This window comes from Phaeodactylum tricornutum, chromosome 2 (assembly GCF_000150955.2).
Source record: "Phaeodactylum tricornutum CCAP 1055/1 chromosome 2, whole genome shotgun sequence".
NCBI lineage: Eukaryota > Bacillariophyta > Bacillariophyceae > Surirellales > Neidiaceae > Phaeodactylum > Phaeodactylum tricornutum.
In genome coordinates, this window is record NC_011670.1 from 556,608 (window position 1) to 584,519 (window position 27,912).

The 27,912-nt window shown below is 49.8% G+C and overlaps 12 protein-coding genes across 12 annotated transcripts; 6 read left to right on the forward strand and 6 right to left on the reverse strand.

Moving 5' to 3' along the window:
* Positions 1 to 69: 69 nt before the first annotated feature.
* Positions 70 to 1,785, reverse strand: PHATRDRAFT_32688 (predicted protein; the record flags this gene model as incomplete). The annotated part of the gene is made up of 1 exon (XM_002177923.1): positions 70 to 1,785. The coding sequence occupies one exon, from the start codon at positions 1,783 to 1,785 to the stop codon at positions 70 to 72; it is 1,716 nt and encodes a 571-aa protein (XP_002177959.1).
* A 597-nt stretch (positions 1,786 to 2,382) lies between these two features.
* PHATRDRAFT_5720 (predicted protein) lies at positions 2,383 to 2,994 on the forward strand (the record flags this gene model as incomplete). Its single annotated transcript, XM_002177604.1, has 1 exon — positions 2,383 to 2,994. A coding segment is annotated over one exon (612 nt), but the record flags the coding sequence as incomplete, so codon positions are not given.
* Positions 2,995 to 3,114: 120 nt separating this feature from the next.
* PHATRDRAFT_43474 (predicted protein) lies at positions 3,115 to 4,376 on the reverse strand (the record flags this gene model as incomplete). Its single annotated transcript, XM_002177924.1, has 2 exons — positions 3,115 to 3,324; positions 3,356 to 4,376. The coding sequence occupies 2 exons, from the start codon at positions 4,374 to 4,376 to the stop codon at positions 3,272 to 3,274; spliced, it is 1,074 nt and encodes a 357-aa protein (XP_002177960.1). The 3' UTR covers positions 3,115 to 3,271.
* A 949-nt stretch (positions 4,377 to 5,325) lies between these two features.
* On the forward strand, positions 5,326 to 6,036 carry PHATRDRAFT_4741 (predicted protein; the record flags this gene model as incomplete). The annotated part of the gene is made up of 1 exon (XM_002177605.1): positions 5,326 to 6,036. A coding segment is annotated over one exon (711 nt), but the record flags the coding sequence as incomplete, so codon positions are not given.
* A 292-nt stretch (positions 6,037 to 6,328) lies between these two features.
* On the reverse strand, positions 6,329 to 7,804 carry PHATRDRAFT_32692 (predicted protein; the record flags this gene model as incomplete). Its single annotated transcript, XM_002177925.1, has 1 exon — positions 6,329 to 7,804. One exon carries the CDS (start codon positions 7,802 to 7,804, stop codon positions 6,329 to 6,331), a length of 1,476 nt encoding a protein of 491 aa, XP_002177961.1.
* Positions 7,805 to 9,310: 1,506 nt separating this feature from the next.
* PHATRDRAFT_4936 (predicted protein) lies at positions 9,311 to 10,078 on the forward strand (the record flags this gene model as incomplete). Its single annotated transcript, XM_002177606.1, has 1 exon — positions 9,311 to 10,078. A coding segment is annotated over one exon (768 nt), but the record flags the coding sequence as incomplete, so codon positions are not given.
* A 332-nt stretch (positions 10,079 to 10,410) lies between these two features.
* Positions 10,411 to 11,588, reverse strand: PHATRDRAFT_43478 (predicted protein). Its single transcript, XM_002177926.1, has one exon. It carries the CDS (start codon positions 11,497 to 11,499, stop codon positions 10,552 to 10,554), a length of 948 nt encoding a protein of 315 aa, XP_002177962.1. The 5' UTR covers positions 11,500 to 11,588; the 3' UTR covers positions 10,411 to 10,551.
* Positions 11,589 to 12,588: 1,000 nt separating this feature from the next.
* Positions 12,589 to 13,309, reverse strand: PHATRDRAFT_43479 (predicted protein; the record flags this gene model as incomplete). The annotated part of the gene is made up of 2 exons (XM_002177927.1): positions 13,244 to 13,309; positions 12,589 to 13,137 (listed from the first exon to the last, which is right to left on the reverse strand). A coding segment is annotated over exon 2 (531 nt), but the record flags the coding sequence as incomplete, so codon positions are not given.
* Positions 13,310 to 18,172: 4,863 nt separating this feature from the next.
* PHATRDRAFT_43480 (predicted protein) lies at positions 18,173 to 19,305 on the reverse strand (the record flags this gene model as incomplete). The annotated part of the gene is made up of 1 exon (XM_002177928.1): positions 18,173 to 19,305. The coding sequence occupies exon 1, from the start codon at positions 19,277 to 19,279 to the stop codon at positions 18,173 to 18,175; it is 1,107 nt and encodes a 368-aa protein (XP_002177964.1). The 5' UTR covers positions 19,280 to 19,305.
* Positions 19,306 to 19,484: 179 nt separating this feature from the next.
* PHATRDRAFT_43481 (predicted protein) lies at positions 19,485 to 21,063 on the forward strand. The gene has a single exon (XM_002177607.1). It carries the CDS (start codon positions 19,965 to 19,967, stop codon positions 20,964 to 20,966), a length of 1,002 nt encoding a protein of 333 aa, XP_002177643.1. The 5' UTR covers positions 19,485 to 19,964; the 3' UTR covers positions 20,967 to 21,063.
* A 556-nt stretch (positions 21,064 to 21,619) lies between these two features.
* PHATRDRAFT_43482 (predicted protein) lies at positions 21,620 to 25,513 on the forward strand (the record flags this gene model as incomplete). Its single annotated transcript, XM_002177608.1, has 3 exons — positions 21,620 to 24,982; positions 25,152 to 25,280; positions 25,328 to 25,513. 3 exons carry the CDS (start codon positions 21,620 to 21,622, stop codon positions 25,511 to 25,513), a joined length of 3,678 nt encoding a protein of 1,225 aa, XP_002177644.1.
* A 47-nt stretch (positions 25,514 to 25,560) lies between these two features.
* PHATRDRAFT_43483 (predicted protein) lies at positions 25,561 to 26,601 on the forward strand (the record flags this gene model as incomplete). The annotated part of the gene is made up of 1 exon (XM_002177609.1): positions 25,561 to 26,601. The coding sequence occupies exon 1, from the start codon at positions 25,681 to 25,683 to the stop codon at positions 26,599 to 26,601; it is 921 nt and encodes a 306-aa protein (XP_002177645.1). The 5' UTR covers positions 25,561 to 25,680.
* Positions 26,602 to 27,912: the final 1,311 nt, after the last annotated feature.

Below are 27,912 nucleotides of genomic sequence, written 5' to 3' on the forward strand. Positions count from 1 at the left end.
GCATGACTCCCAATTAAGCCATCGATCTTCTTTACTAAAATCCCCTTTACGTCAACGGAGATGTCATTACTACCGCCTGTTGAATTTTATTTGAATGCGATTCGACCGCCGTCGCGTCACGTCTTGCGATCCCGGACCCGATTTGCGGCGAGCCATGGAATGGACCAAAGCTTCGTGTCGAGTGCTACCCCCGAGGTTTATGTGAACGGGCAAAACAGTCGATGATCGAGCAGTCGTCGGCGTTTCAGTTGGGACAGACATCGTTGTCGGTACCGTCGTACCGTCTTTCATACCCAACCGACGCGCAGCGGACAAACAGGACGCCGTTTCGGCCTTTAACCGCATAAGTTCCGATAAAACCTCTTGTCTATGGCTGTTTTGATCGGACGACATTTGAATCAGCGCTGTTTTGCTTGCGTTCGGGATAAGTGCGTCTGCCTTGGTTAGACCTTCGACCCACAAAGTTAATCTGGGCATGTGACGACTGTGTAGTAGGAGAATGCATTTTTGCAACCGACCTTGAGCCACCAATTGTTCCGCGCTGAGGATGGAACCATCTCCGTGGGGTGCCTCGTCTGACTCGAAATTACCGAGCTGAATATCCAGACCTCCGTCTCGAAGACCTCCAATGGCTTGCATGGTCGCTAGAGTATGTTCTACCGCGTCTTCGTGAGACGGAGCGGTGGTATTCGTCTCGGCAAAAGGGTCTGTGGCTTCCCATCCTTCTTCCCATTCAATGCTGTCCCCGTCGCTATCGTCACTTTCTCCCTGTTTCTCCTTGCCACCCGATTCTTCCGTTCCGATCACCCCCAACCGGGGAACCAGAACATCGGTACACTGATGACATCGTTGCACCAGAGTTTGGACGCGGCGCCTTTCCTTCTCGCTGTACCGCATGGCCTGGTCACGATACTGTCGCAACGCTACAATGTCCTTCCAACCAGCGACTCCGTCACTAAGAGACGCCTCGTGTACGTGCGGATACATTTGTTCGAATCGTTGCAGAGCGACGGCTAACGTTGGATACAAACTGCCGTAATCCTGATCCCGCAAGTACCGCAACAACCAAAAGCCCTCTTGTTGGAACGCCGGAAGCGCATTCGCCGAGTCGTTTGGTCCCTTCACGACTTGCTCCAAACTATCCATCCAGTGAATAATACGTGTACCATTCTCCAGTAGCCACTTTCTGGCATCCGCACTCTTCTGCAACAAGTGTCCCGCCAAGTAAAAAGCCGCACGTCGGGTCGCCAGCGGTTGGTGTCCGTCGCAGACCGGATCCCACCAGTACTCGAGTGCCGCCACCGGAATCGTACTCCGGAGAGCCGGTTGGTCCCGCATTTGTCGGTGTACCGCTTCGAGCCAGACTTGTACGCTCTCGTGCATGCGTCGTTCCCGAGCGGCGGCTGCCTGTTGCCGTGGCGAGGATTGGGCCGTGGTGGACGTGGCGACGCGATGCAGGATCGCGTCCACGACGGAAGGAGCCGCATCACCGTGGGAAAAAGAATCGGTAGCAACCGCCGGTACGGCACAATCGCTGACGGAATGCTCGCACGCTGCCTGCGTATACGGTGCCACGGCTTGATCGGTCGCGTGGCGAAAGAACGTTCGGGCTTGCTTCCCGGCGTGAATTTGCAACGGAATGATCGGCACCGGTAGGCCGGGAATGTCCGGCAGATCCACTCCATACTGCCGCAATTTGGCCACGTCTTCTTGTCGACGCCGTTTGCGGGCAGTGCGAGGCGTTGATGTCGTCCCGGGAGTGTTGGAACGTGACGGCGATGCCATGGTCAGCAGGGTGTTGTCGTTGTTGTGGTTGCCTTCCGGTACAGGTATCGATTGGGTATGTTTTTCGGCCTGGGGTCGCCGGTTTCGATTTCTTCTGGGAATCCATAACAGTAAGACAGTGAAAGGCGTTTGAAATTTCGGTCTGTTCATCGCACGATTGTCAGGAATCGGAACCCTACCCTAACATTAATATGGCGCACTCCTGTCCAATTTTGCCGACTCGGGTTCCTTGCCGAGCGTAGGTTGTTACTACCGGTAGACTACGTGTATACCGTAGATAGTAGATCTTACAGATAGGATTTCATCGACGGACAGTGACCGACAATACTATAAGTCCCAGTCAATCAGATTCTACCTTCCTCACGGGCCATGGGACGACGTCTTTTGTCTTGGACGCTGACCGCTTGCAGCTTGGCATTGTCACGAGGCTTTTCGGCATCCATACGCGGGACACTTCCCACGTTTTTCGGCACACGCGCCGGTTGCATTTCTCGTCGAATCACCGGCACCACGCACATGAGTGAGACGTCCACGGACGCCGCAACGGCGTCCTCGACTGTACCCGATCCCGTCGTCACTCTTGGTCTCCCCACACCACTCCTTCTGGGATCGGCGTCCTTTTCCCGCAAACTGGTGTTGCAAGAAATGGGCGTCCACTTTCACGTGTGCGCCCGTCCGATTGACGAAAAGAGTCTCGGTGACCGGACCCGGGACGCCCCGCACGTTTTGGTCCGGAACCTCGCCTCGGCCAAAATGCAGCATTTGGTGCGCGAAATACGTGCCGGGAACTGTACGGATGATTTACCTGCACCTTTGGGACGGACGGAATGGATCGTCTTGACCGGCGATCAGGTCGTCACGTGTGACGGTGTGATTTTGGAAAAACCCGAAAGTGTACAGGAAGCCCGGGATTTTGTCCGTCGGTACGCGTCGAATCCACCGTCGACCGTGGGATCCTGTGTACTCACGCATTTGCCGTCGGGAACACAAGTTTCGGGAATCGACACGGCGACCGTACATTTTGATCCCCGCCTTCCGGACGATCTGGTGGATCGGCTTTTGGCCGCCGACGCACCAATCCTGTCCTGCGCGGGCGGACTCATGGTGGAACACCCGTTCGTTAAGGAACATATTGTGCGGATTGACGGGACCGAGGACAGTGTCATGGGCCTGAGTAAAGATCTCGTTCTACGACTACTGGATGAGCTCCGCGAGAAACTAGGGAAGACCGCGTAGGATGCCCGCGAGAGTCTGCCGCAATCTTCCCCACGTGTGTACACAAGCTTGCCGTCTAACTACGACACGATGATTCCAAGGCGTATTTTCTTTCGAGGTGGTGCTCGTTAAGAGTCTGGAAAAGCTTTAGCTAGATCTGGTGTCATAACAATCGTCTTTTGCACATCTCCCATCGTCACGTATTGATTCTTTTTCTGGTCAATGACCACGGCTTGTTGTCGGAATCCACACGTTAGTCCTTCGTGCGCATTCATATGCACGACACTACCGTCGGGACGTTCCAGTACGAGTACGGTCCGTCCGCTTTTGTACACAACGAGTTTCCCCAGTCTACCCGGGACGGCGTTTGCCCAGGCATTGTCAAAAGCGGTGGGATCCACGGGTGCGGTCGCGACGTCGGCGTACGTCGTTGACGCGTCACCCGTCGCTGCCGACGGTTCGTCGGCAGTCTCGTGTGAATGTCCATCTTCCCGTTTCACGTTCGCCGTCACCGCGTCTTCCGTGGCGACTCGTTGGACCAATGGTGGTAACCGTGTCGGAAATTGTACCAAAAACCAGGAATCCTTTTCGTTTTGCCAGGCTCGGGCGTCGCGGGTGTCCACAAAGGGCGACGCCGTCGGCGCGTCTTGAGTCACGGTAACTTGTGCTTTGGCGGGTCGTGGTGCTCCGTAGTTCGTTCCGGACGATTCCGGTGGGTGTGTATTGCGGTCTGTCGCTGCGCCGAGGTAAAAGTCGGGCTTGGGCAAATTGCCAATGCCTGGCGGCACGTCGAGCGACGGAAAGGGCAAACTGGACGGTGGCATACTGCCACTTGCATTCATCCGCCGCGGTTGCCGTGTCCTTCGTTCCGCACTGGAATCAGAATCGTACAAGAATCCGGTGTCGTCTCCGGGTCGTCCGAAGGATCCATCCATCGCGTTGTCTTCGTACTCGTACCGACCCTCCTTGAGTCCGTCCAGGTCCGCGGACCCCACCATCGTCGGACGCACGCTGGAGGATCCCACCGCTTCCTCCAGCATACCCACGACTTCTTCCGAAGCTTCCGTTTCTCGCAAGGCCCGGTGGACTCCCGTACGGGTCGCCGTCGCTGCGGCCTGTACTTTGCGGGCGGTCGCGGGCGTCCCACCGCGTCCGGATGGTGTCGCGGTGAAAAAAGCCCGCCCCATGGGAACGGGTGTTCGTCCTCCCCGGCCTCCCCGTCCACGGCCTCCACGGGGATGGGATTGGACAACGACCGGGGCCGCTGGGGGCGGGGCGTCGACGGGATGGTCGCCCCCGACCCGGACACGGCGGGCGGGCTTGCGGGGTTTGAATTTACCCGCTTGGGACGGCGGCGGTGGTGGTGGTGGGCTCATGATGGTTCGTGTTCGAGTAGGAAGAATGTATTAACGTTGGTGCATGCAGGTAAAGTCTAGAGGGCAAAAAGACAGAAAGTAGGGGATTGGCAGGACAATCGAAAGCTCCTCCTCCGTGTCGAGTTGGGCAAAGACATCAATAATTTCCAGTGGACCTTGTGAATGCAAGATTGACATTACAGCACCTTGCGAATGTGGATGGATAGCAACGAATCATGTTAGGAGGGGTGAGGGCTAACGTAGGTAATGTAACAGTAAGTGAGGTCCGAGTCTGGGCATTCACTGTCGACTCTGGACTCGATCTCAGTCGTGAATCACGTATAGTATTGACACAAAGTCACAAACGACAGTTCAAGTGTCACGGTTTTGCGTCGTGCGGAATTATCCCGGATCTTGTTCGTTTCGTTCGTTCGTTTCGTTCGGAACGGACAGTGCATGTGCAACAGTTTGCCTCTGTATTGGTAGGGAAGGCGCCGTTGGTATCGCTGGATTTGTTGGTCCCTGTGTCTCTCGTTCCAAAGTTGGTTTTAACTCGAGTTTCGCGCGTGTGTTTTTTGTTCCAATACGGTCGTTTTCTTCGCATCCGAATGCAGTCCATTCGTTCACTCGTCGCGGCTCTGCTGCTCCTTACCGTTGGCTTTTCGCACGCGCAGCAGAGACTCAACGAGTACAAGGTACGTGCGTACGTGTACGATTTTCGTTGAGGAACGGTCGAATCCGTTCCAACTCTTGAAACACACACTCCAAAACGAACGAATACCGGACCATATCGAACACTGACCCTCCTGCGTACTCATATTGCTATCTATACCCCCACATCCACATCCACTAGGTACTCGCCGGTCACTCCCAGCGCGAATCCTACACCTCGCCACTCCCCTACACGTACCTGGACACGGACACTCTACCCGATCGTTTTTCCTGGGGTGGCAATCTCACCAAATCATTAAATCAGCACATTCCGCAGTACTGCGGCTCGTGTTGGGCACACGGGGCCTTGTCCGCCCTCGCCGATCGCATCAAGATTGCCCGTCAGGGCCTCGGGGACGAAATCAACCTTTCCATCCAGTACGTACTCAACTGTGCCGCACACACGGCAGGTTCCTGCCACGGCGGTTCCCACACGGGCGTGTACGAGTTCGTCCACCGTCAAGGATTCATTCCCTACGAAACCTGTATGCCCTACATTGCCTGTAGCACGGATTCGACCGACGGATTTTGCGGACACGTCGATACGTCCTGTACGGCACTCAACACTTGCCGGACCTGCGACGCGTCCGGAACTTGTCGGGCCATTACGGCCTTCCCCAACGCCACCGTGGCCGAGTACGGGACCTACAGTTACTTTACCGGTGGATTCGGCGCCGTGGCGGAACAAATCAAGGCCGAAATATACGCGCGTGGACCCGTTGCTACCGGCGTCAACGCTGAACCCATTGTCAATTACGCCGGCGGTGTCGTAAACAATACGAAAATTTGGAACATGATGGTGAATCACGTGGTTTCTATCGTGGGTTGGGACATGGATGAGGAAACGGGACAGCAACACTGGATTGTCCGCAACTCCTGGGGACAGTATTGGGGAGAAATGGGATTTTTCCGGATCGTCATGGGGAAGAACGCCCTGGGTATTGAGTCGGAAGTGGCCTGGGCAACGCCAGGAACCTTTACTGTGGAAAACGTTCCCTGTTACGAAGATGGATCTAACTGCAGTGACGAGGACGGTGTCACGACCATGACCTATCGAGATCCGTCTCTTGAATTGGCTGCCGGCGGTAGCACCAATCTCCGACACTGAGCTCCCGAGGTCCCCAACGCGCTCAAGACATGCCTCTCGACTATGCCAGGTATCACACAGTATTGGTGGGATCATCCTCTTAAAAAATTTGTATTATTGAAAAAAATTGGATTTTCCAACAAGGGATTCCAAAATTCGCGGCCTCACGCTCGTTCTAAAATTGCAAAGATTCCTCGCCGTGTCCAAAGACTTGTTTGATCCGCAGCACGACTTCTTCCAACGTTTCGTCGAGACCGGCCACGGGCCAGAAGAGGTCCGTCAGGATACGTTCGCGCTTGACCTTGTCGACTTGCCGCATGGCGTCGCGCAGTTCCGCCGGCGTGTAGCCGGCACGTTTCAACAACAGATACCGTCGGACGTTGTAGGAGAGGATCATATCCGAGACGTGCCGGCGCGGCACGCGGGATGTTTCGTACTCGTCCACGTTGCGCGTTTCCTGATCGTGGTAGTCCCAACCCAACTGAATCGGAGGCCCGTACGAGCAACTCGGGTGATCGGACAGCTCGATCGAAAACTCGCGGGTTTCGAGTGTGCCGAAACTGACGGTGCGTTTCAGATCCGGTCCGTCCAGATCGGAGGGGACGCTACCGAACTGGTTTTGCGGCTTGCAACAGGGAATGGAAGAAACGCGCTTCAAGGAGGGTTTGCGGGGTAAATTGGCCGTCGCCGTGTATGATTTAGTGGGCAGCGACAGGGCTCGGTCGTTCGTGGTGAGACGGGCAAAGTGACCCTCCACTCCCACCGAGACACCATCTTCCTCGTCGTCCATTCCGACGGTGGACACATCAAAACTGTTTTCGCTAGCGTGTTTGTGTACCAGGGGACTAAAAATGGGTCGTCGTTGTGGTGATGGAGACCGGGAAGTGCGCATGGGCGAAGTCGTGACCGGTGGTGGCGGTGACGGCTTGTGGGCATGGAGCCCGGCAGTGTGAGGGGGAGTTGCAACGTGGCTCCAAACATTGGGAACGACGAGCATCCCCAACAATTCGTTGACGACTTGCTGCGCGGCCTGTTGTCTCTGCTCGTGACTTCGTGCGCCCAAAGGTTCACTCGGTAGAGAATTCTCCGTTGGTAAATTCTCGTCGGGACGGGCAGTACTATACTCCAATTCCGATGCGGCTTCTTCGGGAACCGCGGCGGGAAGCACGTGAAAGGTGTCACTGCTGGTAGCGGTAGTGGCCGTCGGAGACCACGATCCTGGCGGAGACGACCGTCGGAGAACGTGTTTTGGGTAAAAAATATTGTTCTGATTGTTATTGCGGTTGCCGCCAGCACCAAGGGACAGCCCAGTGGTGTGTGCTTGCAGTATCGGCGGGAGAATAATTTCGCCAATGTTTCTATCCTGAACCATTCCGGGTGGATGATAGGATTTCGCGGTCGCCAGGGTGAAGTGGTCGAAGCGTCGCTGGCGAGCATCACTGCCGACTTTGTCCTCTACGTGGGTGGGGCCGTTGTTGCGGTTCCCATCCGGCGGGGGTGATTCGTTTTCGGCATCACTGTGACTCCGTTCGGTGCGAGGCGTACCCAAGCACGCCACTACACGCCAATCACGTTCGCACCATTCGTCGGACAGATTCGGTGTACTAAACACGCGTGGATACAGAGACGAGGACCCACCGTCCATTGGCATTTTGGGTTGGCATGGTACGTGCAGTTCTTGTTGTTGTTTGTTGCTGCCAATCTCGTTCGACGCTTTGCAGAGTTGACGCGAGCTCGTGCAAATTCTCCGGCATGGAAAGACTACGCATCTTTGACGAACACCAACGAAAGACGTTCCACGCAATTCTGGGGGGAACGTCCAATGGCGTCAAACACCCTCCCTCCGATCGCGTACGCGTTCACGAGTGGGAGTACCTGTCGACCCACACACACACACCCCTAGAGTCCAAGGTGGAAGCGTCGAATAGCAAGAATGTGTGGAATGTGTCGGTATTCTATTCCAAGGCGCTCGTGTAAGGTACCGGTGTAGTGTTTATTGTGGGAAACGGTCCAAGTTTTGTCTATATATGCACACACTTTCTCACACCTCGCGCACAAACGCACGGAACCCAAAAAAATCGTCCCAACGCGAACGCGAATCCGATCCGTTTTCCCCGTGCCGGATCGGCACGGCACGCACACCGTAGAAAGGGGAATCTCACTACCCAATGTCTGTCGGGACTGGAATTGTCCTGGTCCCAAATTTCGGATCGGAAGTTCCGACGACACGGGTCGGACCCTGACGTGTGAAACATGGTACCTTTGGATTGGCTACTATAATATCCCAGTTCGGATTCATTGCAGTACTGCCGATCCGGTTTCGGGAAGCAGGGACGTTGGTTAGTTCGTCATACCCACGCGCGGTTGGTTACCCCTCAAGCCACAGCGCTCACTGGAGTATAGTTTGAAAATTATTCAATATTTCAATAATTTCAAATATCAGTCAGGTTTAGGGTGGCGGAAAATCCAGTCATCTCGAGGGTGTCAAAATTGGTTCGTGCCTTGTTGTCTACAGTTAGATGATCCCGGTACTACGGTGCTGCGCTGTCAAAAGCACAGTAGTTCCGTGCCCCGTGCAATAATTATAACGTCTACTAGTAGAGAGAGACACGCGCTCGTGATGCCCCCCCAAAATGCTCGGGATCTTGGTCGTTGTTCTCGAACGAACCCAACACACACACACACAAATTCTGCTGGCGATTCTCCCATTGTCCTCCCGGTTCGTTTGCCTTTCCCGTCACGACTATAACCACAAGATGAAGCTTTCCTTCCTTGCATTCCCCACCATCGTTTGGGTAGCTGCTATTGCGGGAGTCGAAGGCACTTACCGTTCCGAAATTCAGGTACGTTTTCCGGTATGTTCCGTTCCATTGACACGAGTCTGACGGCCCCGAGAGTGATGGATCGTACGAAGAATTGTGTACTTTTGCGGGAACCGTGAGTGACGATGCACGTTGGATGGGTTGGATTGTTGGATCGCTGTAAAATCCTGACCAATCCTGTCGTCGCAACCGGACTCCCGTTGCATGTTTCGCTTCACACACACACACACACAAGTTTTCTCACGATCTTTCTCACGCTACAGATCCGCCCCGATGCGGTCCACAACAATTACGCATCCCCACTCCCGCACACGTATCTGTCCGAGGCTTCTTCCTTGCCGGACAATTTCTCCTGGGCCAACGTGAACGGCGTTTCCTACCTGACCCATTCGTTGAATCAGCACATTCCGCAGTACTGCGGCTCGTGTTGGGCGCACGGGGCACTGTCCGCCCTCGCCGATCGAATCAAGATTGCGCGGCTGGGACAAGGCGATGATATCAATCTTTCCATCCAGTATATTCTCAATTGTGGGGGTGGTCTGGCCGGTTCCTGTCACGGCGGGTACCACACCTCCACCTACGAGTTCATTCAGCAAGTCGGCTACGTGCCCTACGATACCTGCATGAGCTACCTGGCCTGCAGTGAAGAATCGACCGAAGGCTTTTGTCCGCAGCTCGATACTTCCTGCACGCCGGACAATACCTGCCGGACCTGCGATACTTTTGCCGGGATGGGCGGAGCGTGCTCCCGGATTGATTACTTTCCCAACGCCACCGTGGCCGAATACGGTTTGATCGATCTCGACGACTTTGTCGTGCACAAGATTCAGACGGAATTGTACGTGCGCGGACCGGTGGCCGCCACCATTAATGCCGAACCCATTGTCGAGTACGCCGGCGGCGTCTTTGGTGAAGACGGGCATTCCCAACGGACCAACCACATTGTCAGTATCACCGGATGGGGCACCGATGAAGACACGGGCAAACTCTACTGGATTGTACGCAACAGCTGGGGACAGTACTGGGGCGAAATGGGATTTATGCGCATCGAAGCCGGCAAGAATCTTTTGGGCATTGAAGGCGAGGTGGCCTGGGCGACGCCCGGGTCCTTCACGACCCAGAACTTTCCCTGTAGTGAAGACGGCAAGAATTGCAAGATCGAGGAACCGGTCGGTGCCGTGATCACGCAACAGTACGTCGATCCCAGTACCGATGTGGCGACGATCCAGCGCCGTTTGCAAAAGGATGTGGCCCAATCCCGTTTGCGCGCTTAGAAAAGAACCAAGTCGAGAGGATGGACAGAGCGTCTGGATAAAAAGGCGTAAACACCGCAATACATTGGGAATAGAAACCGATAAGAATAGCAAGCGAAAAGTATTGTAATAAAGGGTGCCGTACAAACGTCCTCGCTCTCTACATGCAAGGAGAGAGTCGTGGTCAACTTTTGTTAAAGCTAATATTGGCGAAAGCACCCATACTACACAAACAGGTGTTCCAAAATACAATACTTCATCCATGCGCCTCTCTAATTTATAAAATGCAATTTTGGACAATGCCTTATGCAAGTTGAAATGGATTATCCCAAAGACTGGACGGCACTGGCGGCACCGGCCAAGACGCCGAACCCCAAGGCCAACGTCGTCCACAAGGTGCGTTGCGCTTCACACGCGAGCACCACGGCGGATTCCGCTTGCGGACGCGAGACGATTGTACAGAATTCCCTTGACATACTAATCCATTTGGCAGCTTCTTTTAGTTGCCAGCCTCCGTCGCAGGGGAGATCGTTGATACTCAAACACCGGTGTCCGGGTTGCAGCAGACTCTGGGCAAAGACGCCGCCACCGTTGATGCGCGACACCACCAGAGCACCGCGTTTGGTCTTGAGAGCCACGCCGAACTTTGAGATACCGCTGGATCGCTGTATACTGGTGGAAACAATGTGCGGATCACCGCCCTTGTGACGGACAATGATGTCCACCCAACGCGGTGCCATCGCTACTGCCTGGGCTACTTTGGTTGCTTTGGCTAGGAGCATAGCCTTGCCGTTGACGGATAGAACTCGATCACCGACGCAAAGGTTTGACTTGGCAAACAGCCCATTGGGATCAATCCATGATATGACGACTCCACTGTTGTTGCCTACCGGCTTGAACCGGAGACCAACTTTTTCGGACGGAGAGGATTTTCGAATGCGGGCAAAGAGAAACTCGGCACGGGAATACGCAACGCCGGTTTCTAAATGGAAAGTATACGAGCGATCACGAGTCTGTGAGCCTGGTATTAGGGATTCTGTCAAGGCAGACGCGGTTGCGGTGGGGAGATCACCGTCGGGATCGTCGTGATACGCCCGCTCAAGGTTGAAGATGTCTTCGTCGTCGGAACTATCGGCTCCGTCGGTCTCAATCAGCGCATCTTCGCTCAAATGCACAATCTTTGATCCCGTTAGCCATGTTTCATCGGTGAGAGCCGCATAATCTGTGTTGGATGAACGGCACGCGCAGTTGCCAAGCTGTACAGTTGTCATGATCAAACGTTGGAAGGGTTCTGAAAATAGCGTACTGATTAACGTTATGAAACAGTAAGGTAAAATAAGGTGGTTGGAGTGACAGTGAGCTCGGGCCGAATGTGAAGTTCCGTTCGCGGTGAGCGATCGTTAGAAACGCAGCGTAGCAATCTTACTCACCTCCTTCTACGCCGCTCTCCTTCCTGATTGGATGAGAATCGAACCAGTCTTGGAAAGTCGAAGAAACCGTTGGAGCCGTTACCACGAACACTTCCTTCCTGCGCTGGACTGAAATCTTCATTCAAACGTTCACTACGTCACTTGAAGTTTCCGAACATGAATCAAATTCAGCCTGACGTTGACTTATTTAGTACGCGACTGGAAATACTGACGAGGTATGACAGCGTCTCACGTGGATACTCTCGAACATCACATTTTGGTAGGGACCGAAGTGATCGCGTTGACTATGAGAACCGTGTGGAGCGCTAATCGAAGTTTTGTCAGGCTAACATCTGAAAAGCGATGTATGAATCTAACCTTTTCATCAATATTCTTTAGCTTAGTCAATCTAGCAGTACACAACATTAATACTTTGGCCACCCGTGTCCGGCAACATTCAGGTAGCCGGCTTTTCGCAAAGACCTATCTAGTGTATTAATCCATTTGTAGAAAGAATGAATTCTTTAACTTTTGTTGGCCCTCGTAATGGCAATTCCAATAATCAGCAAGGACATGATAATCATCCAAGTGCAAACACACGCGTGCGAGCTCAGCAGCATTTCCGGTGCTGCATGGTTCACCCCAGTCTCATCCGAGGTCAATACCATGCCTGTTGAATGCTGCGTCTCCGTCACAATTGTTATGTACCGCGGAGCGGCACGAATGAGTCCAATGGCGACGGATGGTTCCACACGTTGGCAGGGAACCTGATTGACCGCAATCACGCGGTCTCCTACATTCAGAAGGGAATGCGCAAATAGCCCCGACGCAATCACTTTTGATACTTCCAAATTACCGCGTGTGTTTCGTCCAATCCCGATTCCTACGGTAGATTCAGGCGTAGGCTTCTCGACCATGGTTTCGATCAAATTGGGTGAACGATTGGCGCCAGAGTTGTGCGCGACAATCGTCAACGTCCCTTCGGCTTGACGCAAGTAGGTTGCTGCGGTATCTTGAGTCATATCTGTACAGTTTTTTCCGTTGATGCTGAGAATCGTGTCGCCCACGCGCAGCGGAGAGTTTTGTAGGACACCGTCTCCGCGCAGACTGGAGATCACGAGCTGACCGGGTCCGTCGCCCTCCCGAATCGCCATTCCAAGCTGGTCACCTACGGATCGCTTCATGATGGTCGCGCTAATAAACTCGGCACGGCTTCCCGCAGGATAGGTAGTGATCGCCACCGGGTTTGGAATTTGGAACGCAATGGGTTGTAGATCTTCGACCGTTAGCACGACGTGTCCCTCTGCATGATGAATGGAAGAGGATTCGACGGCGGTGGCTTCAGGAGCTTCTGCGATGACCACCGGAATGGTATTATCGTCGTGAGTTTCATGTTGGTGCACGTCATGGAGCTGACCCTCTTCCATAAGTTCCGCTGTGACAGCCGTCATCGTAGGAACATCATCGGTGTTCATTTCGGACATTCTAATTCTGCGGCCCCTGTTAAGATGAAAAAACGAGAGAATCACGATGAGAACGAAAGCCTTTCACTAGCAGAACTAATATGTTTAATCTGGGCTCGAGGACAGTCAGATGCTCTACTCACGGTCTTTTGGAATGGCAATATGCTGCCCACACTTGGAGGCTGGAGGGTGTTGACCGGAGAGAAAAGAGATGCCTCGAATGGTGCCGGAAGAGGATACGGATTTCTCTCGGGTCAAGCTTGATAACGGGTTTGGTTGGAAGTCAGTCGCGGAAACTTCAATGGAGTGCCGCGAAAAAGAATCTTGAGGAATCCATGTGGCGTAGAACTCGATGGCACGATTAACCTCTTATAAAGCAGTGACCTGCTTGATAATGGATTTTGTCGCGACGACACATTGCACTAAGTATCCGACAATCAGTCTTAAAATTTGGCGACAGTGCACCAATCCGAAAGATGAGATAGTATCTGTAAAGACAGACAGACGCAACTCTGAGTTGAAAGAGACTTCACTGAGAGGGGAGACATGCAAGTAGTGTAATGCACACAAGCCAGCGTGGTGCAAAAGCTTGCTTACATCATTCTTTCGAAATTGTATTTGGTTTGAACAAGCAAATGCCGGTCGCAATCCTAATCCAGCCATGAAGGTCAGACCAAGCCAACAGATGTAAGAGGAAGTTTGTCAGCTAGAAGAAGGTAAATACCTATCCACTGGACTCATTCTCCCGACAAAACACCGTCGAAAACTTACGTGGTTTTGGGTGCGTAAAACGTTCCGGTATGTGAGCTTGGTCTCCGAGTAAAGCAATCAAGCCAGTGAACAAAAGAACACAATATCAGAATTGTCTATTAGATCTACACTTTGTTCACTGCCAAACATTGACCCCCCTGCCATTTCACTGGGTTACGCCGCAAAGCACTGCATACAATGGTCATGCTTCTATGTAGGATATAGATTCATATTAATATAGCAGTATTCTTACTGTTAGATGCTGTGTTCCGCTTGAATTTGAATACTTAAAACGGATTCAATTTTCCCAAATAGAGTTATTTTCACCCCTGCTCATCCCATAATTGTGGATTTTCCCTTTTTTCTTTGACATGAGCTTCTAGAGAATGAAAAGCAAGCTGCCACATGAAGGGTTGTCTGGGTACTGGCAGTTGAATGGAAGGCTGCATCTGGGTTTATCGCATTAAGATACTTCCAAAATCTCAAAATGTCGGCATAGTAGAACAAAAGAGTCAGGAAATTGGTACCCTCAATGACCTTTATTTGAAATCTTGTTCGCAGTGTAGACGTGATGCGACACTGAACTTTTCTGGATTGTATGTAAAATTTCAAGATGTGCCTATTGCAATATAGGTTGGACCCATTCCCAAACAACTAAGTTGTCTAACAAATTGATTGCAGTTCTCCAGTGTAGTACCCCATCATTTGGAAACATGCTTTCGCTGATAAAATTGCGGTGGTCGGGACTGAATCAAGAGCAGCCACAGAGACATTGAAAAGGGCGATGACTCTATAAATGTTTTGATGGCGTTATCCTATAGTGTGTTTGATTGAGATTCGTATCTGCAGCGGTATTCTGTCAGGTGACGGACGGATGGTGTCTTCGAGATCGTTTCACGATCTCAAAGACATTCCACTTACTTCCACTCGAGCGCAAACCGGCAATATCGGCTCTTTATCACATCATCGCACCCAGTTAACAGTGGTGGAATGTGAGAGCCTTTTTCGTCACTGTACAAAGTCTCAAAATAGCCTGACAGTTTGATAAGTTCCGTTGGGATCAGATTTCCCACTAAGCCAGATAAGAGCATGAAGAACTGCCATTTAGCCCTGATGTTTAAAAGATTAGGAGACGGAATATTGAAGCTACAAATCACGAACATGTTGATGGTTCCATTGGATCGTTTTCACGAGTTTTTCTTCTGATCGTTGATCAGTCGAGGAAATGTAATTGGTGTCGAATGTCGATGACACTTTAGAAGTAATAACAATATACTTTCGTACGTGACTATTATTTATATGTTCTTCGGCTCCACTCGTGACCACCAAGACAGAATACTTCGGATTTGTATCAAGAGCAAATTAACAGTAAGGCAATATTGGGTCTCGGCTTCATTTACCTCCAAAGATTTTAATGATCTGAATGCACTTACAGTTAGTAGACACCGAACCTTTTATCAGTCCACTCGTGACCACCAAGACAGAATACTTCGGATTTGTATCAAGAGCAAATTAAGGCAATATTGGGTCGGCTTCATTTACATATAAAGATTATAATGATCTTTCGCAGGGTTTAGAATGCATGCACATAGCAGATATCGAACCTTTTTTCAGTGCTCTTGATATAAAAATTTCAATATAGTTGTGTCCCTTTCATGTCAACTTTTCTTGAAACAATTAACCTCTCCATCTCGTGTTGGCTAAAAACAGTAATAGAATGACTTTCTTGAGAAAGTTGATTGGGCTCTTCGGGACTTCTGTTTCTCAAGGTAGCCAGCCCTCTAGTGTTTCCTTTGGGGAATCACTTGCATCTCAATTCGTGATTCTCACCACAACCAGTGGCGTTTACTGGTTTGGAATGACCCCCAATCACTATCTACTACGGCCTCTTCGTTTTCCGTGACTAGTGACCGTACCACTAGCCCATCAATTTTCTTCCAGTGTTTCCCCCAATATTTGCCAAGCAAAATTGTCTGAGACGAACATTTCGGCACAAAAGTCTCTTTACAAGGCCACGACAATGGCTCCTTTCAGTGTGCTCGACCAACAATATCAGACCTTCAGCAATGATAACTTCACATGTCCCCTGAAATATGAGCTAGACGCAATGGAGTCGGAGCCTACGATGAGGGTGACATTCAGAACGGACCCCACTATAATGAATCCCGATGCAGAGTACTACACATGCCACGACATTTTAACCAAGTGGTTCAGTTCCGATGAGCTCCTTCAGATAAAATCGCGAGCGAAAGGATTTAGCACAATCCTCCGAAGAAGCAAACGAGTAGAAGAGACTTGTCTGACGATGGCCCATAGAAAAACCAGTCTTATGCTCAAGTCTGACTACAAAGCTCTGGTCAAGCTATCACCTTCTACTCCTGATCAAGACTTACACCAATGGTGCTCTCACAACGACGGTCGAAGGGGCTTAGAGCGGTTCTCATCCAGAGACTACTGTTGCTTCCGTCGCAAGGACGTGATTGCAACACGAACGATGGTTTTAGAGGAACAGGCTCGGCAGCATTGTCAAGGCCATTTCAATGCAGAAATGTTAGCAAATGTATCAAGAGAGGCATCCAGAAGAGCACGCTCATTTGCTCTATTTTTTGGAGAAGCGGACTCATTGGAAGCTCGAGAAGTTGGACCTGCGCACCGCAGAGCTCCTCCACGTAAGCGAAGCAGAACGATTGAGGTTAGCTCCGCCGCTGCTTGATATTATAAAATCCTGCTGCGGTTGTCGGCGTGGGTGCTTTTGTTCTTATATTTATAAAACACAGTTTTGTTTACTATAAAATGTGCGGCCTTCCGCATCTGGCTGAAGTTTAACGAAGCAATTCAAATGAGCTTGGTCCGCTAGAGATCTATTGTCGTTCTGACGGGCCAAACTCAAAGCCACCCTACGAATGGAGGAGTTGTTACCAGAATAGTCATTAGATTCCAAAGGAGCGTTCTTCAGCAAAACTGAGCGAGCATCGCTTTCATAAAAGATTCATTCGTTATTCCAGATGGACGCCTCAATTCAGCAAATTTCTACCGATCGGGCGCAAGGAGGCTCTGGCGTTTCTTAAGTTGTACCTGCGATAGTCCCACAAGGACACAAAAATGAGTGGAAGTATTCGAGTGCAAATTAAAAGTGTTTGCGCCAAATAAGGACCCTTTCGGCGTGGTGAATACAACCATTGGGCTGTGAATGACGATATTTATCTTCCCCCAGCGATTCGCCGGACCCGTAAGAGGAATACCCTTTCGAGTGTGAATACGGATCCGGTAAGAACAAAATCCCTTTCGGGATGTTCAAAGTGAACTAGCATCGGGACATAATCATGGTTTGGTAACAAAGCGAAACTTACCCGTTTCCGGTTGCCGTTGCGGTTGATCCCTTTCCATCGGAACACGCACACAACTACCGTCTCCGCTCATACAGGACACGTAGTCCAATTCAACAAGCTGTTAGAGGTATCGTCGAACTTTCCCTATCCGTTCCCACCATTGTTACGTATAAAGTTGAAAAGAATCCCCTTCAAGCTGATACGTCGCTTGCAGTGTCCTCAACATCAATTGTCCCAAAGATTTTATTGCGCTCGAAGCGCCCTCCAAATCTACAGTCATTCTGAGTCAAGTGATGAAATGATGTGTGACGCGACATGTCGCAGGAAGCGACATAATCTGTGGCTGCGCCCCACAACCTACAAATCGTCCCCACGCAGGTCAGACTAGAGCAATAGTGATATTTGTAGTGTGTCGTCTGAAAGTCCCATCACAACACAGCTTCCGACAAGTTTAGAACCAATGGAATGTAAGTATGGGAACCCCAGGTCTCTGATTTTGCAAACACATCTTATGTAGCAACCCTATGCAGCTACTGTAGAGTATACCAACGTTGACTTGGTTGTTGATCATGTTAATTGGCCATTGAGGAGTTGAAAGTAATAGAAAAGCTTCTATGCTTCCATGCGAGCAATGTGAAGATTATTGCTGATGAAGGAGTTGTCTGGTTGTTTGCAGGCAATGACCACATTTGGGCAGCTTGTTAGGTGAAACGGCGCGGCTCCAACGCACTTCCTCAACTGTGTTGCAAACAAGTCCTTTTGGAAATCAACAGAAAAGTTAGGGAAGTTTGGTTTTTATGTGCGGACTCTTCTTGGATTGTAATACATGTCATAGTTGTTACACTCAGAATCTACTAGTACTGCCGGGGCACTCAAATACTTTTTCCCTATCCGTAGGAAGGAGTTTCGTCAAGTGAATAAGGCTTTGCCCTCATTTGTAGCGGAGATTCTTTCTTGAGTAAGAGTAGCTGTGAATCCGTGCAGTTCACAGAGTCATAGTTCACAATTACTACTGTTGTCATCCTCCTCTTCGCTATCGTCAAATTGTCCCATCAAATTCATCAAGATAAGTGCAGCATCGCCAGCCCGTTGCCTACGCTCGGCGTCGGACATGGCTCCCTTCTGGGAAATTTCCCGGATCCGAGCGGCGTCTCGTAGAGCATTCTCCAAGTCATTCATCGTCTTTTCTGCCTCGAAGTTGGTCTCGCCGGTGTGCTGTTTGGCTGTAGCAGACAAAGCCGGTATTGTGGAAAGCAATGATTGTTTTGCTCTATCTTCCCTTTCGGCTCCTTCTGGATCGTCCCGAACCGCAAGTGGTGTTAGCAAATCAGGATTTGGAGGTTCGTACGCTGAATAAGATGATTCGTCTACGCTCGTTGGATCGGTGTGGTTCTCTTTTGTATCGGGAAAGGAACCTACAACACTGTCGCGTGTTTGGTCGAGGGACGTTTGCAAACGGCGCTGCGTCGTCTTGGCCATGACAGCAGATGACCACATTGTAGTTTCCAGTGCTTCTACAACACGGGCAAAGCCTTCCTTATCACGATCGTTGTGACCCACCTGCGTCTCGTTTAGATTCACTGATACGTACTCGTATCCACGATCCAGGCAAAACAAGACCCGATCGGCATAGGCCTGTTCGGAAACAACTTCTCTAGACGGAGAAGTTGAATTGAGATAAACACAGAGGCGTAGTAGGTCTCCAGCGCCGTAATCAACAGCACGGTCGTGAATCGGAGACAACGTATCCATAGAAGTCGTCGAGTTCCAGACCAGTACAATGCCGTCTTCTTTCTCATCCGCAGCCGCCACGTGTTCGATGGGTCGAAAGTGAACGTGGGCGGAAAAGTAGCGGTTATTAATGCAGACAGCTTCTGGCGACGTTTTATTAGCAGTAAGACTTTCTGTTATGCAGTGCTCATCCTTGTCTAGTCCGCTCGTTTGCGGGGCTACTGACTGTGAATTAGATTGTCCTTGAAACAATTCGAAATTGCGCTCGAGACGTTGATCGAAGAAATCTGTTACGGCTGTTTGTAAGACGTGAGCAGAAAGCTCGTCGGCGCCTCCGATTCGAAGAATAGAGCGACAAGAGGACGCCATGGCTACGAGAGTAATTACTGTAAAAGTTTAAGGCCCGAGAAATTGATGATTGCAATTTTATAGATCACCGTGGACGCGCCTATCCGGCACATGCGTTGTGGTGGGTGCTACGGATGTTTTTCGTCGATGATACTTTCGGGAATCCTTCGGTGAAGGGACAGACGAAAGGCCAATAGACGATGGATGATAGAGAAGGTTCACAGCCAATTTATAGACAGGAAAATATCAAAGCCTACACAGAAAAATAATTATACTAATCAAAAGATTTCAGAGGACTGTGAAAAAGCGCACGCCGGTCACAACATCCGCAAAACATCCTCCGAACCTCAAAGCATGTGCTTTGCTATTTGAGGATCCACTCGGTGGACATTCCCTATCCGTATTTCAAATTTTGTCGGAGGCCATGATTCGCGGTCTAGAAGCATAGAATATTTTACCGCTCAAGATAGCAGATTCTCTTTGTTCGATGAGGAGATGCTCAAGAATTTATTGACGAATCCGGGTGTGGCTATCGACAGAACCATTCCACAAAAAAGAGTGTCAGAATGATGCGTCCTCATTTCCTAACGACAAATGGCCAACTCATGTTCTCCCTCACAAATAAAACAGGTTGCCATTTTTCACGAAGCCACAGTCGGTGCATTATCCTCCCAATTCGATCTCTTCCCCGCAATAGTAAACAAGCATGAACTGTTCCGACCAAGACATCCTTTTGCGACGCGGAGGGGTCGTCTCGCAACGGCCTGCCAACAAAGAGTACCACGAAATTCTTAAGTCCAACGTCATGATGTACAAAGGCCTTCCCAAAGAAGGACGTGCACAATTTGCCACCAACATCTTTCGCTTCATCCATGACGTGGTTGGTCGCAGATTCGTACAATTTGACCACGAAACGGGGTCCTATCAGGAGTTGCAGGAGACGGAGGCCAGTGTCAAAATTTCCGCTGCAATCCGCGATGATAAGATCTCTAGGGCTGCGAACAAGTCCAATCCACGGTGGATCTTAGGTGTCCATGATCCTACGGGGACACATAACGGCCAGCCATTCGTCCACCGTATTGAAGCCAACAATACCTGGCGCCGGCTTTCGTCCAATGAAACCGATCAAGTTCTCATCACAGAAGGATTTCAGAATCTTTTGATTCTTCCGGAAGGTGTAAAATTGCCTCCTTCTTTGGAGACGCGATCAAGTGACTATGCTAGCGCGGTCTCGGCCAGCGTTGTCAACCCCTTCACGAACGACGATTGTTTTTTTATTCCCAAAGACCGTCCCAGTCGGCGGTCTCCTATGTGTACCGTATCACAGCAAGTTGCCTTGGAACTTGGCTTCCAAGATGCGGAGTCCTTCCAGCGAGCCTTATCACTGCTAATGGGGAATCAGCAGCAGGCGAAAGCATTTATGCGGTCAAGATCCAAAGTCACGCACCCGGTACCGACTGTCCCATCGTATGTTGAATTCATCTCGGACGCGGATTCTTCAATGACTGAAGACTCGGATGCAGCTTCCACTTCGATAGAGCCTCATCCGTGGAAAAGGACTAGAATCTGCAGTGTTGATGATTTGGACCTCAACAAAGTGCACGCGCTGGCGGGACAAGCGTTGGCACCGTCTGATGAATCCAGCTTGCGAGATTTTTTATTAATCGACGCCATTGAGCTTGACCTGCTCCAAACGTTTGAGGTGTGATGAGGATTTTCTGAAAATCGAAGATGTTGAGCTTGATCTTGTCCAAACGTTGATGAGGGTAGTTTCATTGGATTTAATGAATTTTTACAATAACATTTTATATTATCAAAGCAAAACAGTTCGAGAGAGCGCTTCACTTACGATGTAAATGCAGCTTATTTATCAGGTAATCCACTATGCTCTTTCTGTTCTCATTGTCAGTTCGCTCTTGATGGATAGTGGCCCTGGGTCAACTGATCTTAGGGTAGGTTCCGTACGTCAGTCCGTAAAATCCCGCGTAGAGTTTTCACTGTTTTCCTTCTCGAACACGAGCCATCTCTGCCCATCGAATGTGTTGTCTCGGTTTTCTGTGCACAAAGCATGTCGCTGATACTTTATTTTATTGGTGATTGCCAGTTTCTTCGTCGTTGGTGTCTTTCACAGTCAATCGTTGGTTTCTTTCACAGTCAAACGAAGTTAAAAGTGTAGCAAAGATTCACGTATGAAAGCTCTAGAACAATGCCATGCCGCTCACCATGTACAGATACCGTAGAAATGTATTTTTGCTAGTGATTGCTTCCTGTTCCTTACATAAAATCTGTCATTCATTCCAAATATCTCCATTGGCGTCTTGGCGAGTACCCTCAGCAAAGCTTGTTCGACGACCTGGCAACATGATCTTGTTACGAAGACTACATAGAACTTCACGTCCTAATATTCCACTAAGGGGGAAAAGAAAATCGGGAAGCGATGAAGAAACGGCAAGTGATTCAAACGAGGATCTTGGCCGGAAGCGGTTGCTTTCTAAGGATCGGGCCATATCCGCCCTTTCCCAACCAAACGCTCCTACCCAAACTCCAAACACGAACAACGATTCTACAAATAAGCAGTCAACTTCCAAAGCAGCTAGCTTACTGCCATCAAAGAAGGTTAAGAGTGATCGGCAGGAGGATGAGAGGACAAGGATAAAGAAAAACAACGCTCCAAAAGCTTCCACAGTGCCCTTGCAATCAAGATCTTCCGACCGCAGGTGGAAAAATTCGAAGCGGAGTCGAGAAATAACACCGAAAGTACCCAATACTGCGAAAGCCGCCTATTCATCACTGCTACCGCCACCCCTATCGGGATCGAATGGCAGTGACGACGATTCATTGAGTACAGGCCTATCATCGTGGGAAGAATTTCTTGGCAAAGGGAAAGAGAGTAGTGGCTCTAGGACAACGCCAATTGTAGGACGTTCGCAAGAGAAGCGATCTCCTTCAAGAGTGGAAGCAAGGAAGCGTGAGAAGTCGAAGGAGGAGCAGGCTGACGAAAGTGACAACACTGACAAGCATCGGAATCTGCCGTCGATTCTGGATCTGTTTCCGTCAGCTCTCTCAACAAACCCAAACGAAAGGTCTGCATCCAGCTCAAAAGTGCTGTCGGAAGACGCAGGGAAATCGTATACATCGCTGGATGGAGTACTGCCTGTGTCGGATCTGTTTTATCGCTCTTCGATACCGCAAGCGCAACGTATTGATGGGTCCGAGCAGGCGACCAATGCAACTGACGATGGCGAGGAAAGCCCGTATCGTAGGGCCGTTTCGCAAACACCCGGCAAGCAAGAAATGGCCAAAAAGCCGTCTTCCACAAAAAAACGCAGTGGTAGAAAAATGGTTCGACGCGGTATGGAGATGCTGGTTGGCGGTGTACCGATCAACGCCGACCCCCCGCAAAGAAACGTCGATCTCTGTTACGATAGATTGGCAGCTGACTGGGCCACTTCTATAAGTTTAAATACCCGAGAATTTGGGCCTCTTTTACATGGTGCCAGCATCCCAAAAGTATCGTTGAAGGAACGAGGCTTGTTTTGCGAGTACTTTTGCCATGCCGCCATGAAATGGGATGTCTGTCCGACAGATTTACAGTCCATTATCGATTCGCATTCAAAGCAAATTTCAGGCTTTGAGGTAAGTGCCTGGAAAAAGACCTCCGCACACCTTCCTGGAGGCAAGGACTTGGACAAATTAGCTGAAAGTATTAGCAAGGATATATTGTCAAGGTTACACGAAGACAGCGACACTAGTGATTCTATGATCACAAAAGATACTCGACACGACGGCAAAAGCTCCGGCGACGGAATTCCACGAATAGCTGCAAAGCTTGATTTACACGCTAAGGATTCAAGAAAGCAAAGGTCGAGGAGGTCAAAATCGAAAGCATATGCTCAGTCTAAAGCAAAGGGATTTGGAAAGGATAAAAATGGCGCGAGGAGATCAAAAAAGGAATTTGTGGACACCGATGCTTTGGCCTTGTACAGCAATGAATTCAAAATAATGGCACAGCCTATTGGTATCTCGAAGTCCGATCTGGAAAGCGGCGGACAAGGCACTCAGGTTTTCGAGTCAGTTTTGCGGAAGGCTTTTGAAACCCATCCAGTGCTCATTGAGGCAATTGGAGAGTTCCACGTCGATATTTACAACTGTACGATCGAGGGAACTGGTCCAGATTCTTCATTGTATTCGGTCGAATTTGGGGTATTTCCAAAAAAGGTAATTCACCAAAGCGAGAAGCCGGAATTACTTCATAAAATGATAGAAGCTCTGCGTTTTATATTGGATACAGACGACTCAGAAGATACATTGAACTCTACCTTGGCAAGGATCGCAAGCGAAGAATATCGGTGGTCTCCCAGTATTAGGGAGCGTGTTGCTCTGCAGTTTAATGATCAAAACGCACCCAACCAAAGGCTTCTCTATACTGTCAATGCTGGGGTACTAGAGTTTGAAATTGGAGTTTCCCGCGCAGAGCTGGAATCAGGAGGTGATGGTGGCGAAATTTTTCAATCCGTGTTAGAGAAGGCCATCGGTGGAGCTATGCGGAACTCTCTGGCTGGTTTTCACTTTTCTATTACACATTTCACGCTTGATGATCACGACGATGGAACATCGTTAGTTTCTGCTGATGTACAAATGGAGACTTCTGAGCCGATTGCCCGATCTGAAAATCGTTTGATCGAAAAAAATCTTCGGGCGGCTTTGGCTCAAGCTTTTGAAAATGGTAGTATCATTTTGAATTTGGCCGCAGAAGCGAAGAAAGAAGAAAGATGGCCTAAGGAAGTACGAGATCGAGTTGTCGAAGAATGTCTATTTGAAGACGATGATGGAGACGAACCTGTATCGGGTCTCGGGCCCGTTTCCTATCCTTTTGGAGCTACACGGGTTTTGTTGACAGAAGACAACGACGAAATCGGAGATACCTTCGAAGTCGATAAGAATGATTACTCTCAGAACGATTTATTCTTGGGTGGAGGCAACGACGGTGTCTTCTTTGACTACTCGGAAGAAAATGCGTTCCGGGCTCCTTTCCGAGGACAGCTTGGCTTGCGGCTGGTCGATGCGGTCACGGAACGTGCCAAGCAGCGGCAGCCCCGCGTAATCGCGATAGGTGATGTCCATGGATGCATCGATGAGCTACAAGACTTGCTACGTCAGTGCGACTATCGACCAGGCGATCTGGTCGTTTTTCTTGGCGATCTAGTATGCAAGGGTCCTGACAGTATTTCGGTCGTTCAAATGGCCCGTGAAATCGGGGCTTTTGGTGTAAGGGGTAATCACGACTTTGAAGTAATTCGGTGGCACCAAGCTATCAAGTCCGGAGTAGACCCTCCGGTAGTAGGCTCAGAGCATTTTCACATTGCGTCTTGTTTGAGCAAGGCCGACATGAAATGGATGAACAGTCTCCCTTGGTACTTGTCTAGCAAAGAACTTGGGTCGCTTTTTGTGCACGCCGGCTTTGTTTCTGGGATCAGGCTTGCAAAGCAAAACCCTCGCCTGATGATGAACATGCGCAGCATTCTTCCTGACGGTACGGTTACATCAAAGTTCTTCAACAACTGGCCCTGGGCACGTCTCTGGGACGGTCCGCAAACGGTTTTATTCGGCCACGACGCCGACCGGGGCTTACAGCAATACGAGCACGCTATTGGACTCGACACTGGCTGCGTGTACGGTGGACGATTGACCGCTTGCATACTTCCCGAAAAGAGGTTAGTCAGTGTGAGTGCAAAGCGGGAGTACTTCAAATACCGTCGAAAGCACTATGATTGATGTTAGCTTGGTATTAGCTTATTCCAATGTCTATATTGGAGGTAGCTACCGTATAAAAGTGTCCGAGGTAATCCGTCCTCTCTCGCCTACTTAGTTGCTCACTATAATTATGTCGCAGCTCCTTATTAACAGCAAAAGATATTGTGACAGCAAGCAAAGCTGTCAAAAAACGTACTGTATGAGTTCGGTTCCCGGTCACAGCTCCAGTCGAGTCCGTGATCAGGATTCGATCTCCATAACCGAGAACGTGAGCAAGGTCTATTACATTCTTTACAGTTAACTTTCAATTTTTAGATTTCACTACTGACCGTTTTCTCTGTCGGTGAGATTCTGACGTACGGTGCCAGACACACGCACGTTGCCGAAGCACTCTCGAATTCTTTTTTTGCTGGCGTGACGATTCGCGAATCTTGCTATCGATTCTGTAGATTCCTACGGAAGCAGAATTTCCAAAACAAGCGCGAAGGCATCAAATTTTGAAATTGTTCTGGACTGTGAGCGAGGAACGAACATAAGCACAAGGAAGACAACGTTGGCATCTCTTTTCCAAAAAAGGTTCGACAGGTCATGTCAATTTGACGCGGCTGTGTCGCGAAGTACCGATACTTGTCTTTCTTCTCTTTCGAACATATTTTCTTTGCTAAACCATGATGAAAAGCATCGCCTTGTACGATTCTACGGCATATTGTATGCAAGACGGAGATTATGTCTTTGTCCACAGCGACGAAGAGGGCGACGGTCACGACGACAAGTCTTATGATTACTGCGACGATATAGAAGTCACTGTGCCTACAGACAATGTCTGTGTCTCATTCCCCGACTTCCAAATCCTTCAAGATGAAATTTCTGATCATGTTGCGACGACTTCTTTCGATTTGGTCGACGAAACTGACGAAGGCATTGACAGCAACTTTTCATCGTCGGAGTATCCCATGCCTGATCTCGACTTCGTAGAAGACGATGACCTAGATGTGGCTTCTATTGAAGCGAGGGTTCAAGTCCTTTCCTTCGACCAGTCAATGTTGGTTCCAAAGCTTTCCCCTAAGCCAGGGGAACGCTCTGAACGAAGCGAATCGTATTTGAAAACCACCCAGGCCGAATCTGGAGTGCATATAGATTCGACACGGCAAAAGGTAGATTGGATGTGCAGTCAGCTCCCCTTCAGAACTGAGATTCTCCCGGAAACCAGAAAAGGTGATGACGTACAAACAAAGTTGCTCTCTGACAAGAAGACCAACTTGGACCTGACCAACGCATCCATCGCTACCACAAACGCTGTTCGAAACCAACCCAGCCGTCTTTCGAATAAGAAGCGCCGAAAGCAGCTTAAAACCGCAAAAAAAATGGCAGCCAGCGTTGCGTCTCTCCAGCGAGTAGCCAAAATACCAGCTGATGCTATCACCGAAACCAATCATACTCGTGGGCGTTCTGTGAAAAAACAGCACGCGCAGGCTTCTCCCACCAACCGACGATCCTCACAAAAAGTCGCCAACATAGCAGTTTCCTGCGCTACCCACTCATTGGCGCTCTATCGTGAGCAAGTCACACTCCAATGCGGCAAGTCATAAACGGACTTTTAATGCTTTTATTTGTGATATTCCGTGTTTCCATTTCAGTTTTCTCCCGTCGAAAAGACACAAAAACCAATCAACAAAAAACTCATTGATCTTCATACTTTGCTATTCGGAAACCCTATAAAAAAAAAGATGACTGTAATCTAATTTCATAACAAACCCAAAATATTAATGGATCGATGATCCCAAAGATCATTGATCCCGCTTTGTTGCGAACGCAAGGGATGGATGGAATATACAACAGTGTTTTCCGGTAATGCTAGGCGAGAGAACGCATTCTCACTCCATTTTTCGGAACGCAAAAAGGCACGCCCGTGCGGAGTTGACAGTGACGTAAAATTCGTTTCCTGACAGTGACATCACAAAAGTTCCAGCTGTCAACAGGAACTCCAAGATGTTCTTCAAATCCGGGTTAGGAGGTATTGGCGAGAGCTGCATCTGGTACTATTCAGCGCCTTTGTATTTTCTCCTAATTTTTATAGATTAAAGTTGATAAAGCATCGATCTATTTCGAAATGAAAATAGAAGCGCGGAAGAGAGTGAAAATCTTCGTATGAGACATCCTTTTCGGACATTCAAATGTTCGAGGTGACAGAGATGTGAATTTTGCCACGCTCTGGGACGAATTCACTGTCAGGTGGGGCAGGGCTCGTCGCAAGATCTGGACACCACATCATGTTTGTAGCGTGCGATTGATGAGGTGGTCCCATTGAAGCACGGTACTGTTTTGACGCAGATCTGTTCTTCTCCTGCTGGTGCGGTGTCGAGTAACGTTCTTTCCAACCTTGTGGTTTGGGTCGTTTGTGGCATATTATTTGTTGCGGAAATAAGGTGTGTCTGTGTAAGCTTGCATTTGTCCTACATTACTATTCTTGTTTCAAGCGGATAGCACAGGAAAGCGGAAATACAATCAAGCGTACCTGACTGTGAACTCATGGGATTCGACAAGTAAGTCCCGATTGATCTCCTGAAGGGATGGCGTTGGTGGAAGCTTAGTCCAAATCGTGCTTTCCCACTGCAGTGGCGAGGCGCAGGTAATGAGGGACCTTCTTTCGATATAGGCTGCATGGTCTGGGTTTGAGGCAAACAAGAAATAACTCACCTTTGTTTTCATGTTACTTTCTTTGCCAGACGTTCTACGGTTACCACGATTGCCATGTGGGCATTTTGTGCGTGGGGAGTTCGTCGTGGCTCTGTCGCAGCCTTTTCCGTGGCTGCGTCTCGCAATGCAGCGGTGACGGCAAAAGCATCGACTATTGTCCGGGGCGGATGGGCCCCGCGTACGTTCCTTCCGTCTACAAAAGT